At 39.8% G+C, this 14380-nt stretch overlaps 1 protein-coding gene across 4 annotated transcripts in view; it reads left to right on the plus strand.

The window, feature by feature from the left end:
- The first annotated feature begins 530 nt into the window (after positions 1–530).
- The window catches only part of Tsga13 (testis specific, 13), a 17645-nt gene continuing 3795 nt past the window's right edge, over positions 531–14380 (plus strand). The window contains exons 1-7 of one of the 4 annotated variants that reach the window (XM_005377552.2): positions 531–545; positions 1824–1980; positions 2535–2642; positions 3801–3946; positions 6368–6440; positions 8561–8632; positions 9543–9749. In XM_005377552.2, the coding sequence (XP_005377609.1) occupies positions 3924–3946; positions 6368–6440; positions 8561–8632; positions 9543–9749 (375 nt within the window). In that variant the 5' untranslated portion in view covers positions 531–545; positions 1824–1980; positions 2535–2642; positions 3801–3923. Of the gene's footprint in view, positions 546–1823; positions 1981–2534; positions 2643–3588; positions 3605–3800; positions 3947–6367; positions 6441–8560; positions 8633–9542; positions 9750–14380 lie in introns of those variants that run through there. The other 3 variants (XM_005377551.2, XM_005377553.1, XM_013510641.1) reach the window with 3 other exon arrangements.

Here is a 14380-nt window from a genome sequence, read left to right on the forward strand (position 1 = left end):
TGAAAGGCAGAGTAAATGTTGACAAGTTATACAGCAACTATGATGTCACTCAAAACACAAAGTGTTGGCCAATGATTATGTTTTACTCAATCCTAAATACATCAGGCATAAACAGTTTCCTATTTTGCAAAGAAAATAACAAGCACAAAATATCATGGAGAAATTTTCTTAAGATTGGGCCTGGAATTGGTAAATGATCAATTAAAACAGAGGAAGAACAATATGTATCTGCCCAAGGGATTCCAGAAAAGAATTCTGGAGTAGACAGGTGAACAGGCAGGTGAAACATTGTAAGAACCTCCAAAGAAAACAGAAAGACCAACAAGATCTCAAACACGTCCTATTAAGAAAGACAGGAAAGGGGCTGGGAATTTAGCTCAGCGGCACAGCGCCTGCCTGGCAAGCGTGAAGTCATGAGTTTGAGTCCTGGTACTGGGGAAAAAAACAAAAAAAGAAGAAGAAAGACAGGAAGACTAACCACAATGTGCTATCAGTGTGATACTTGTGCACAGAAGTGCTGTTTTTATGTGTGAAGATTGCCTTAGGTGTGATAATTGAAACAAAGATGATTTCTGTGGTAGAGTTTTATTTGTATTTTCACTGTAGTTCACATACCAATTTATTTCTGTTGTTCTTTTTTAGATCTAGTAAACAAACAAATAGTTGATGTAGAAAATGTTGATGCTTATTCTAAATACTCAGTACATATTTGATATTTTATTTTCCTGCTAAGTGTACATTGTATAATATAATAGGATCCTCCTGCAAAAACAGAAAGGTAAGAGAGGTGGCCAGTATGTCTTGCCAAGAAAGGCAAGCAAAATACACATGTTCCCAGTGTAAGCGATACTTGTGTATATAGCATGCTATTTTCATGTGCAGAGACTGAATAAGGTGTGGTAATTGAAGTTAAGATTATTTCTGTGGTAAAGTTTATTTATATTTTCATTGTAGTTCATATAGGAATTTATTTCTGTTGTTATTTTTTAGATTCTGTAAGAAAGTAAACAGTTGGTGTTGAAAACAAGGACGTTTATTCTAAACACTCATTACATATTCAAAATTTAATATTTTATTTCATTGATATTTTGTCTTACTAAGTACACATTGTAGAGGATAATAAAACTCATAAAATTAAAATAAATAATTCATCAATAGAAATACTCCTACAGAATAAATGTGGGCATCAAATGCCCATTTTAATGCTCCTTTTAAAAAAATTTACCATGATGCCCCAGGTTAAGGTCAAGATTACATCTGAGCTACGTTTGCTTCCCATCACTAGGATGGTGTCTAACACATGACAAATGTCCAGTAAATATACTGAAATACTTGAATACTGATTTTGAATGTTCAGACATACAAAACTTTGTGGGGGTGCACATATGTATAAAATTCACATTTCTGTTTTTGATGAGCCGACCACCTAGCAAGCAAAGCCTGCATATAAGAAAAGTATAAATAAAAAGATATTGTATAACTGCATTCACTGAAAAACGATGCCTGTAGGCTTGAGCTTGGTATTGATCTGGAAAGCTTTGTGTTAGAAGAAAGGCCTGAGTAGCAACATAAAAGGAAGTAGATTCAAATAGCTATGCAGAGTGTTTTAAGCCTGGGGAGTAAGAGAGAAACATTCACTATCTTTGTACCATACTTATGGGGAATGGGATGGAAATACTCACTGCAGTAGAGACGGATTGAGAGATGTTGAAGAGGTAAATGTGTGTGCATGTGTGTGGGGGAGGGAGTCATACGTTAAAATTTGGAGCACACAGCAGTAGATTTTAAGTATGTCTTCGTCATTTTTGCCCTCTCTGCTTCAGCATGGAACTCCTCGGCATTCTAGATTGTCCGTTCATCACAGATTCCTTGTGTCTCCTCCAGAATGCAGAAGAGAGCAATTAAGATATTTTCAAAGTAGAAAGTCTCCCTATCAAGTAATTTCACTTTCTTCCCTGCAGTTTCCTGATGTCCTTAAAGGTACTATACACTAGATTCTTACCCCATTTATTTCTCTTTCTTTATTTTCTGTCTTTCTCTTTTTCTACTTCTTCTTTCTCTTCCTCCTCCTCTTTTTCTTCATTCTTCCTGCCTTCCTCCTCCTCCTTTTTCCTCTCCTCCTCCTCATGCTTCATTCTTCCTTCCTTGCCTCCCCCTTCTCTTTTCATTCTGCCTTTCTCCTCCTCTTCTCCTCCTACTCTCCTCTTCTCCTCCTCTTCTTCCCCCTCCTTCTTCCTCCTCATTTTTGTTTTCCTTCCTTGTTCCACTTCCCCTCCCCTTCTCCCCTCTTCCCCTTTCTCCTCCTCTTTCCCCTGCCCCTTTCCCTTCCCTCTCCTCCTTCTCTTGCTTCTCCTTCTCCTTCTTCCAAATGGGGTCTTGCTATGTTGCCCAGGCTAGCCCCAAAACCCTGGGCTCAAATGATCTTCCTGCTTGGCTTCCCAAGTAGCTGCGGGTATGGCTCTGTGCCCCCTACTCTCAACTAGTTCTATTTTTATTTTAAATGTATCTTTGTGTTTGTGTGATTTTTCCCGCAGCCTGTGCTACACACAAGCAACACAAGCCTTGTAACTTCCAATTTGATAGCTCCTTCTTACTTTCACTTCAATATATACTTGAACTGGACAATTCCAGGAGAGCTAAAGGTGAGAAAAAGATGAAGAGCTTACTAGTCTATCTCCCTAAATTTCAGGGTTTGGTTCAGTCTAATCATAAACTCTGCACAATCATCTTTAGAGTTTAGGGTCTAGACAATAAACTAGACCCAAATCCTTAAACAGTTACCTACCAACACAAACTTTAACTGTCTTTCTAGCCTTTACAGGAACTTGGGCTAATAGGTCTTATCAAAGTTGTACTTAATCTTCAAGACTCCCATAATGGAATCCCATCCTCTCTACCTGTCTTTATTTCTGAGTACTTAAAACAGCAACAGTGAGCCTTCCAGTTAGGATACTTCACACTTGGTCCTGCAAGGTCCAGCTCAAACTCCTCGTCCTTTAGATAACTTGGCCCCCAAGCCTCTCTGACCTCTCCTTTCTTTCAGTGGTGAGTTCTACATTGTTGACTATATCTCCCACTTGTAATTTACATCAAAAAGCATAGCATCCTGTACTGCCTGGCCCCAGTACACACACACACACTCTCTCTCTCTTTCTCTCTCTCTCCCCCCCCATACACACAAACTTTTGCTAGCCGCTCCACACTAAACTGAGGATAAAGTGTGGTTTGTTGCAAGGTAATTTAAAAGAAGGCATTTCCTCCAACTTTATCCCATACTGATACATGTGAATTAATTTTATTTCAGACCTTCACACAAGTACTCCTATCATGGAGTCAGAATGTCACCTCTCAGTGTTTTGGTAAAGGCCCTCCATCTACAGATGAGGAAACTGAGAGGAACTGACTTACACAGTATATAAAAATGTAGCTCTCATTATTGCTTCACATTTTATAGTCACCTCCTCCCCCTGCCCCTACTCCCACTGGCCAAATAACCTTTATTTCTTGTGAGTAAGGATCATCATATGTTGTGCATTTTCTTTTCTCTTTTCTTTCTTCTTTTTGGCAGTACTGAGGACTGAACCCAGGGCCTTGTGTGTGCTAGGTAAGTGCTCCTGCTGATATAAATGTATTTATTTATCTATCCATTTATTTATTTTAGGGACAGGGTCTTGTCAAATTGCCCAGGATGGCCTCAAACTTGTGATCCTCCTGCCTTAGCCTCCAGACTAGCTGGTATGTTTTGTACATTTTCTACATCTACATTATCATCTCTCAGTCTTCCCTTGTTTCCCACACAGGATCAAGAACCAGGAGGGGCATACAAGGTGCACTAAGGAAAGAATCGATTGAATTGAATCCCTGCAGAATGTGGACTATGCAGAAACACTGAGTTTGGGTTTGCACAATAGCAGTGAACAGCAATGGGCCCAAAGAAACATGCCAAGTATGTAGTTGTGTTTGCACAACTAAGTTATAAATATGGTTTTATGCTAACTTGCTTCACAACCCACAGCATTCTGAACAGTGCTCATCACAGAGTAGACTCTCATTAAAGATATTTTAATTGACTAACTGCAGATCAAAAACGAGAGCTTGCTCTGTGTTTCAGGCAGCAAGTGAGTAATTTTGATGAAAAGGAAGCACCAAGTTGTTTAAGATGAACACTGTTGGGGATAGAAGTACTTTTCATGTAGTTCTAGGTTTTAAATTGTTCTCAGAGAAGAGTATCTGGAATCCATGCTGTCTTTTAGGTGGCAAAGAATCATTTTTAAAGTTACCACTATGAAGAGTATGTTATATTTTTAATTATTAGGTAACTTACAGCCATAGGACACATCAAAGAGGTGCAAACTTGAAGATGTTAATTTGGGATGAATTTATTTTGACTTATCCACAATGAGTCTCCTCCTCCCCGTGGGGCCATTTTTAAGACCCATTTCATGGGCTGGCATGGTACTGAATAACAGTAACCTCAAGACTTCAGGAGGATGAGGCAGGAGGATCACAAGTTTGAGCCTAGCCTGGAAAATCTAATGACTTAGTGAAACTGTATCTCAAAATAAATATAAATAAATAAATAATAGCAGTATAGCTTACTTAGTGGGAAGGTCTTACAGTACAAACAAACAAACAAATGATCTTTTGCTTGGATTAATGGTTATCTGATGGCCAGAAAGGGATTGCAATAGATGAAAGTTAACCATCAGTGGATGAGATTTGATCTTGGATGTGGAATTACTTATACCATGCTATAACCAGTTGATCTACTGACTACCCAGCTCGGCTATTTCTATTTTTGTTATTTTGGTCCTTATTCAGGTATCTTCATGTGTAAATGAGAGAAGTTTGAGGTACTTGCAGAATTTTTCTAAATTTGAGCTAGTTTTTTTTTTTTAATTTTTAAAATAAAAGGAGGAAAACATTAACAGACAGACAACCTTTTATAAAATAGCAAAAGAACAGTACAGACAATACAGAGTTACAAACAAAATGGTAGGAAATTAACAATGCTTGTTGTATTACATATTGATACCTTCAAAGTGGTTTCTCATAAAAATAGATAGAGACATGCAATATTGATCAATCAAGGACTCATTGACAGTTTCTTTCAGCAAAGAAATAGAAGACAGTAAAACAACTATGTTAACTATCCTGTATATACATACATACAAAATTTCTCTTTCTTTCCCTTCTCTTTTCCCACATCCCAATTGCCCTTTACCCTTGAGTGTTTTCCTATCATTTCACAATGTCTATCATACCTGAGCTAGTTTCAACCCCAAAATGGACTGTCTCCAAGGAGGGAAAGGACCATTTATTTTAATCATTAACCCAACCATACTGATGAACATTTTTCTGTATGTTCAGGCTGTAAGTAGGCTTATGAAGAAACAAGAAATCTCCAATACTTTATTAAATATGTATTGTGGGGGCTGGGGATTTAGCTCTGCAGCACAGTGCCTGTCTGGCAAGCACAAGGTCATGAGTTCGATTCCTGGTACCGGAAAAAAAAAATACGTACTGTGGTTCTATCCCTTTCCTTTTTCCTCAGAAGGAGCCAGTATCAGGTAGGAGATGAGAAAGTAAGTGGAAGAGCAGAATATGAAAACATTTGCCATTGATGATCACTTTTACTACCTTAGTTCTAGGAAGAGAAACCTTAGGTGTGGTTAGAAAGATGAGATAGCAAGGAATCCAAGCAAGGTCAATGAGTAATGCGAATTTAGTTGTGAAGTCTCATGAACTATATTCTTTCTCATGGATGCACTAGCTAACCATTAGCCAGTCACTGTCACTGACAAAGGCCATTTCCGTGTGGAGGAAAAGGAAGGAGGGAGGTATGCATTTAGATTAGCTACGTGGTCTTTAAGGATACTGTGAGGGCCTACCTGCCCAGAAGAATTTCCCTAACAGTCTACTAGAGCATTTCCTTTTTCAGTACTGGAGATCGGACCCAGGGCTTCCCACTCAGCTACATTCCCAGCCCTTTTCTATTTTTTATTTTTCCACAGAGTATCACTAAGTTACTAAATTGCCCAGGCTGGGCTCAAATTCATGATCTTCCTGTCTCAGTCTCCCAGAGTGCTGAGATTACCCATGAGTGCCACCAAGCCTAGTTTAGAGCACTTCTTGAACCAAAAACTTCTATTTTAGAAGAAATTAACTCATTGGATATGAGCACATTTCTAAGAGGTCCTACTTGATTGGGTCTTTACACTGAACTCCTATTCTTTACTACATATCCCACTTGTGATCAGTTAAGTGATCTAAATTAGGTCCCTAAACTTAGTTGAGGAAGACAGACATATAGAATGCCAGCACTCCAAGTCAGCAGATGCAGTTGGATGTTCTGTTTCTTTTTCAGGTTTCAAAAGGACGAAACCTCAGAAAACACCACAGTTAAACTTGACAAAGGAATAGTTACTGATGATGATGTGGTAAGAAAGAACAGTAGCAAATCTTCTTGTGTATGCTTTGGGGTCTTTTATAAGCTGGATCTACAAACTTCCTACTAGAAAGCAAAAATGGGTTAAAATTTATATACAGAACAAGGTTTATTTATCTCATCTTGTGAAAGACAAACAAGCACAGTAAAAAGAGACAAGGACACATCAGCAACAAATCAGGTATCACTCCCCATGATTAGTATAATTATTATACACCTCACTAATAAAAATGAGAAAAAAAAAACCTTGAAAAAATCGGGACACAAAACCTAGGAACTAGTACCCTGTCTTAGGGATTGCTAAACCTTGATTTACTTAGACTTCAAGGCTCCCTCTTATAGCAAAACTCCCTGGGGCATCTTGGTTGCTTTCCTAGGATTATCATATTCATGTGAATTTCTCAGGCTTTCATTTCATCAGCCAGCGATAATGCAAGGCAGCACAACAAAACCGAAAACATATTCCAATTTGGACAGTCTTGTGGGTTTACTCAACCACTGGAGGTTAATTTGAAACAGAGAGGCAATACCTCAGAAAAATTCAGGAGTAAAAAACATTTTCTCCAGAGAATTTCCCCACTAAAATTAATTTTTTTAGTGGGGCGTGGTGGTGCACACCTGTAATCCCAGCACTCGGGAGGCAGAGGCAGGACGATTGTTGCAGATTCAAGACCAGCCTGGGCTACAAAGTGAGCTCAAGGCCAGTCTGAACTGTACAGTGTGGTGCTGTCTCAAAAAGACAAAATAAATAAATGAATAAAAATAATTTTTTAAAAACAGTTTAAAGAAAAAAGTCTTCATACTTTTCTCCCAAGTTAAAAAAAACTCTTAGATCTCTAGTAATTGTAAATATATTGCACATGTCATATTTTTGAACCAGGTTTTTCATAGTATGTTTTTGTTTGAATAAGTAGACTTCAGTTTTCAAAAAGATAATAAAAATTAACTGATTGTATCTTTGGATTTGTCCTGTATTTCAGCCCAGCCTCCCCAAAGAATGTATGGAGTGGCTCTGCTATTTCTCTTCCCTGTCCTCTTCTAATGACCAAGAATTGCCAGCTAACTTGGCATTTTCTCCCTTAAGCACATCATCTCTTCTCCCTGAGCTCCATCCCATTTTTACTACTGCCTTCTTCATTTGCCTTCCTGCTTTCTTTACCTTCCATAGGATCATCTCCTTTCTCCTGAACCCCATCTTAGCATGCCACCTCTTTGGGAGCATGGCATCTTTAGAGATGCTGATCCAAACACAGGATTATGATCCCCTTGCTCCTGACAGTTTCTGATTACATCAAACCCAAAAGAAAGTAAGTCAGAGCTGTTACCTTCCATGTTCTTATCCCTTCGATTTATCCTTAGATAATCTCGGGCTAGGCGAGGCGGGAGGCAAAAATGCTAGAGGCACTGAAGCAGCAGTGGAGCAGCATTGAAGGCTCACTCCTGCGATATCAGACACAGCACTCAACTACAGATAACCAGTGCTCCCACCAGTGCAACAGCACAAAGTAGCAGGCAGAAGTGACCGCAGAATTCAGTTACTTTTTTCAACACTTCTGGAAGAATTGTATTCTGCAGAGATGTTCAAGAATGCAACAGACACTGTCTCCTCCTCTCCCTTCCTCTCTGAGTGTGTCTGCTCACAGCTCAGTTGCAGAGCCGCACCTAGGGCACTCTGGCACCCACAATCCTTAGGGTGTTGCCCTATTATAATTGCTTTCCTCCTTAAAGGCTGTCCTCCATGTTTACTGTCCCCTGATCTGCCTCCTGTAGAGATGGAAAAAGCAGAGAAAGGGGTACGATTTCATGCAGTGATTTGTCTTAATCCAAATTTTGATACCAACCAAACTACTTCACCTCCTAACAGCATCAACCTGACATTTCCTAAGCCTGGGCCACACTTCCGTTTATAAGCTTCCCTCTCATGATGTCCCAGGTCCCAGTTTTCTTTGCTGTGCCCCTTGTTCCAGAAACCCAGAGTGCAAAACATAAAGCACAGTGTTCTCTTCACTTAGCATTCGTTAGAGACCCCTTTTCAGTGAGTCCAAGTACAGAGTGGAAGATTATGTAAGACAGGTGCCGCGTGAAACCATTAATTGTGATTATTATCTTTAGATTTTTGATGCAGTTGGCCAATCAAAATTTGTCCTAGAGAACCTTCGCTACTACACGACACATCCAGATTTGGTAGGTGGAAAAGCATTTCCCCAAGATCTCAAAGGGTGAGTTTTGGCAGCAGAGCAGGGGCTCCCTACTGAGGGTCACCCTAATGCCAAGTGTGTCCCCCTTCCAGCACAGGAAGGCAGAGCAACTTTAGCTTTAATGACAGAGGCAGTTTCTGGGGTTTGTCACAGGGAGGTGGGAGCGTGGCCCGGGAAGAAAGTGGTTCTTGCACCTGATATTTTTCTCAGTTGAGAAAACAAGTTTATAATCAGGGAAAACATTTATAATTCATTCCTTCCTGCTCCCTTCCCCTGCTGTAATCCTCCTATTGAGAAAAAAGCAAATGTAGTGGGGCTGCCCCATCCCACCCACACCTTAAGTGACATGCTGTGCTTCGTGACTGCCTTTCCTTTGCTTACGAACACCTGCCTGCTCAGGCAGCTGTGCTGGTGGAGAGGCGGTGGAGGTGGGAAGATGAAGATGTAAACTGGGAGGTGTTTGCTGGCCATGCTAGTGAACAGCTTGGTCCCTCCTTAAGCAGCTTAGTCCCTGGCTTCCCCTCTCTGCAGAGGCAGTTGTCCAGACAAGGCCAATCAGGCTGAGCCACATGGGACTTCCCGGTTTGCCCTACTATCCTGGGCACCTTGTTACACTGTTTTTGAAGAATTAAGCATCCTGTTTCTGTTACTGTGGGCAACTTTTGGTTGTGTTTCCCCAGCCCCTTAGGTTATTTGTTGGGGAATGAATGCCCTGAGGGAAGATGAGGATAGCAGGCTTTTGAGAGTTTAGGATCAACACATTTTGGAGCAGATTGGTCCAGTTCCTGCTCAGCCTTTGACTCTACCCCACAAAGGCAAAAGATTAGCCCCCTGATTTGCTAGTCTTCTCTTGATCTAATCTCTTTGTCTTGCCGGAAACCTTTCTGTCCACCCAGGCCCAGTACTATGAGCCTTTGAAGCCCACTAAACTGCATAAATTCCTGGATCAGAACAGGAAAATCACTAGCTTCATGTTAAAAGTAACTGAGTATGATCAGGATATGACCTTACTGATTATGACCAACAACCCACCTCCTTGCTCAATCTGCCAACAGGAAAAGGACAGTGCTCCAAAATACTTTTCGGACGACTTACTGTTCAAGGTAATGGTACCTAGGGAAGTCTCCTGACTCTGAAACCATGGACTCTGAAGAAGTAGGAGTAAGTTTGAGAAAGGAGCTAACTTACATGGAGAATTGTACCCAGGAAGCTACCTCTGCCTTCTAGTTCCTGGCCAGATGATTCACAAAGCAGAATCTAGAGGGCCTGTGAAATACTCAGAACAGAAATTTTGCAAGGTTAGATCTAGTTGAGAATTAGGGGCTGGGGGGCGCTGGGGATTTAGCTCAGCGGCAAAGCGCCTGCCTGGCAAGCGCAAGGTCGTGAGTTCAGTTCCCGGTACCGGAGAAAAACCAAAAAAAAAAATTGTGAGAATTAGGGGCTGGGGGATTTAGCTCAGTGGCACAGTGCCTGCCTGGCAGGCACTAGGTCCTGAGTTTGATTCCCAGTACCAAAAAAAGGGAAAAATCTAGTTGAGAATAAGGTAGTCAAAGATGAATCAGAAATCAGGAACCTCAATTAATATTTAAATGGAAAAAAAAGTAAGAATTGTTTTACTTTGCTTTCAGGTGTCAGGAGAAGGGATAAAGGAATTTACCATCAGAGTAGAGAGACATCTGGAACTTCATTATAGGCCAAAGATGATCAAATCCCATTCAATAAGCCACTGCTGAACATAGAGTAAGCAAAGAACCAGAATAGAAAGATGATTACAGGACAGTTTCTATCTTGAAAGAACTTGGAATCCAATAGGCAACCAATCAATTAGTTATACAATCAATTAAATACACAAAAGTAATTCTAATATACCAAGATACATGAATGATCAAACAATATACAAGACAGAGAAGTAATACAGACTACAGAACAATATATTTCTGTGGGGAGAAACAGAGTAATCAAGGAGGTGACTCATGACAAAAGTATAGGGAAATGTTCCAATCACACAAAAATGCAACAGCCTAGAGGCAGGAGAAAGTGAGGCACTTTCAGGCAGATGAAAGAGAGTAAATGGCAGGAGATAAAAGGGTATAATCAAATTTGTTTTAGAGAGAGCGTTTTGCAAATTGAAGAACGGTACATTAGTTGTGGAAGAGACAAAAACCAGAAAGATTAGTTATATTACTGTAATAGTCAAGCTGAAAGATACTTAAGGTTTGAACTAAGTCAGTAGTAGAGGAAGTGAAGCATTGATTTAAGAGACAGGAATATTAAGCAAGATGCTGGCAGCCTTGAGAAAGGGTCTAATCTAAAAAGAAGAAATTAAATAAGTAAAAGTGCAAACAAGGAATATGATAAAAAATTAGGGAGTTAGGTATCCCAAGACAGATCCTTAGCTGGGCATGGTGGTGCACACCTGTATTCCCAGCACTCTGGAGGCTAAGTCAGGAGTTTAAGGATAGCTTGGGCTATAGCGTAAGTTCAAAACCAGCCTGAACTACATAGAGAGACCTTGTCTCAAAATACTAAATCAAAAACAAAAACAAAAAAACAAGACAGATCCTTAAATAAAATATGGCAAATTTGGAATCAGTATATTTCAAAATTCTTAGTTGCTGCATGGATGGCAGTGAGCAATCCCTCTTCACATAGAAGATAAAATGCTACTATCTGATGGTATGTGCAACAAAAGGAATGAACACATTCATTGCCCGTGATCTCAGAATTTGTGCCCTTTGATGGTACGTTCACTGTCATTTCTCATGGAAGTCCACATACAATATGTACTGAGGGAGAAACAAATGCCAGGCTGGGATTGCCTGGTTCAACATACAGAAGAAAGTACAAGGCTTAACCTATAACCTGGGTGCAAAAAGAGCTTTCTTCCAACAGCTAGCACTTTGTGATCCCTCCAGGCCAGGTGTGGAATCTGAGCAAACAGTGGTACCCAGTTAAGTTTGGCCAGTTAAGTTATATTCGTAGACAGAGTTAAGCTCTGATTAAGGTAATGAAAGACTGGAATGCACAATATCTACCAAGGCTCTTCAATATTCATGCTGCATCCCCTCCTCTGCTTGCTGAGAAAGACAGTATTTTCCGGGGATCTTGTATATACTAGAAAAACATTTCTCTCTCTCTCTTTTTTTTGGGGCTAAGGGTTGAACCCAGGGCTCTGCACATGCTAGCCAAGCACTCTACCATTGAGGTACATGCACCCCAAATCCTACTTACTGACTACTTACTTATTTACAGACAGAGTTTTGCTAAATTGCCCAGGCTGGCCTCAAAGTTGCAACCATTCTTCCTCAGCCTCTTGAGTAGCTGGCATTTTAGGCCAGACAAGATAAGCATTTTTTTTGCATGCACAGGAACTTGTGTAAGAAAAGCGTAGGTTCCACTAGGCAAGTTGCAAAATGTAAGATGATTCTTGCACTCACAGTCCCTTCTAAGTTGCACTGGCCTTACTATAGTCTCCCACGGGAATGGTTTAAGGGGCCTTATTTTGTACAGTTTCACCCCAATCTCTCTGCTGGTTAGTGACTTATGGGATAGATGAGTATTCTCCAACCCAAATAAACAAAGTCAGAACAAAAACCAACCTACCTACCAACAACTGAAATTCTTGAGTTAATCAGATTTTTGCTTTCAGACACCTGAATTAGAAAATGAAAAGATCAAAGCAGTGGGAAAGAAAACTGAACATAAGACACACAGAGTGAGGCCATGAAAGAATTAAATCATGAGGAAGGACAGTGTAAGAGCCATGAAAGTAGGGGATGAGTGGGTTGAAGTTATAGAGAAGTGGAATACACACAGGGGAAGTGGTAAGAAGTGAAGAAGGAAGCAGACAGGAAGAAAGTGAGGGCATTTTAGCTATAGTGATATGTTTGGGTCAGGGCAGTGATTCTTATGTAGTGCCATTTTTTATTCCAAATAATTTTTCAGTTCCTAGTTTTCTGCTATGAGGTCCAGTTCTGCTAAGGTTTCTGTTCTTTTTATGGCTGGGTCACTAGCTATATCCCTAGGCACATATGCTCTTTCATTTAAACACCTGTTTAGCTGAGGTAACTTGAACAGATTTCACTAAAACTAGAACAAATGAAAGAGAATGCATTCAGAATTAAGAAATCATGGTTCAGCACCAGCAAGTATATTTAGAAAGGCTTTCCATTTCTGAAACAAAAAGCTCAGTAGGTCAATTAATACTTTGCTCATTTATTCAAACAATGTAAGTTTAGCACCTACTATGTGCCAGACGCTGTTAGGGGATACATTAACATCCTCACAACTGAGTCTTTGGTTTAATGAAGTTCAATTCTAGTGAGACAGACAGGCCATAATCACATAAACAGCCACAGAGTAATGTATAATGTGACAGGTGCTGTGACAAAGCAGAATAAAGGGATGGCTTGTGAATGACAGTTTTGGATCATAGGTTAGGGAAGGTTCTCAGCAGAAATAATGACTTTTGAATAGACACTTTAATGAGATCAGAACCATGCAATTGCTACACTTGACATTGTTTTCATTTCAGATTGCTGCATATTAGGAAAAATATAAATTGTAAATTTCTCAAATGAGATAAATCAGGAGAATAAAAGAACTCAAAACCATGTTAGCCAGGTGTGGTGGCGCATGCCTGTAATCCCAGCTCTCAGGAAGCTGAGGCAGGAGGATCCTTGTGAGTTCAAGGCCAGCCTGGGCTACAAAGTGAGCTCAAGGCCAGCCTAAACTTCATAGCACGATCCTGCCTCAAAAAGGCAAAAACAAACAAAACAAACAAAAGACCATGTTATAGGCAAAAAAGTTCAAAATATTAGTAATATTTAACCTGAAGAAACATAGCTTGGAGGGAAAATAATGGATTGCATAAAAAAGTTGAAGGACTCTGGAGGAGGCATTAGACTTGTTCTGTTTGGTCTATTGGGTAAAAGTTTCAGAAAGACTGCTATTAACTGGTTAAAGATTTGGGTTTTTTTTTTAGATATAGGAAGATCATTCACTTGATAGTGAAATGATGGCAGGGATATGAATGTCAGATGAACGATAGTGTGGAAGACTTCTAATACTCTGAAAAGTCTTTGATTCTATGACATTTAGGAGCAGTGTAATTATTACCTCACAAAAGATCCCACTCCTAGGCCTTTTCACTGTAGACAGAGAAAGGAATGTGGACAAGGCAGTCATCTTCAAGAAAGGAAGGTACAGTCCTATGGATCTATTTCCCAATTTATCTTTAAATGTTCATTTTCTCAAACAGTTTGCTGATAGAATCCTTCCCCACACCGAGTAACTTCTCTATTGTTCACTTCCAAGGGCCAGTAGGAAATTGCAGTCAGTTACTTAAGAAATGGACTGACTTTGAACAAGCTATTTGGCAATGAAACATAAGTATTATCCCTCTCAGAGAACTGCTTCCTCTGGTTCTGGTTTCTGAGTTCCCAGTTCCCCAACGTGTTGTCCTATCATTTTAAAGGAATTGTAGCAGGCCAGGAACTTACTGAAGCTCTTTTTTAAAGAGAAAAAACAATGACACAAATTTCAAAATAAGATAATAGGAGAGTAACAATGGTTAATGCATTGATGCATTGTGTATTGTTATCTTCAAAGTAGTTGCTCACAGTACAAGCTAGAAGGCATGAAAAACTGACCAAACAATATTAGCACAAACCTTTCTTTTCCATGAACTAAGGGAAATAGTAGCATAGGTATCTTAACTATCCTGCATATATAT

Source organism: Chinchilla lanigera, unplaced genomic scaffold (genome assembly GCF_000276665.1).
Source record: "Chinchilla lanigera isolate Chin_1 unplaced genomic scaffold, ChiLan1.0 scaffold00009, whole genome shotgun sequence".
NCBI classification, from domain to species: domain Eukaryota; kingdom Metazoa; phylum Chordata; class Mammalia; order Rodentia; family Chinchillidae; genus Chinchilla; species Chinchilla lanigera.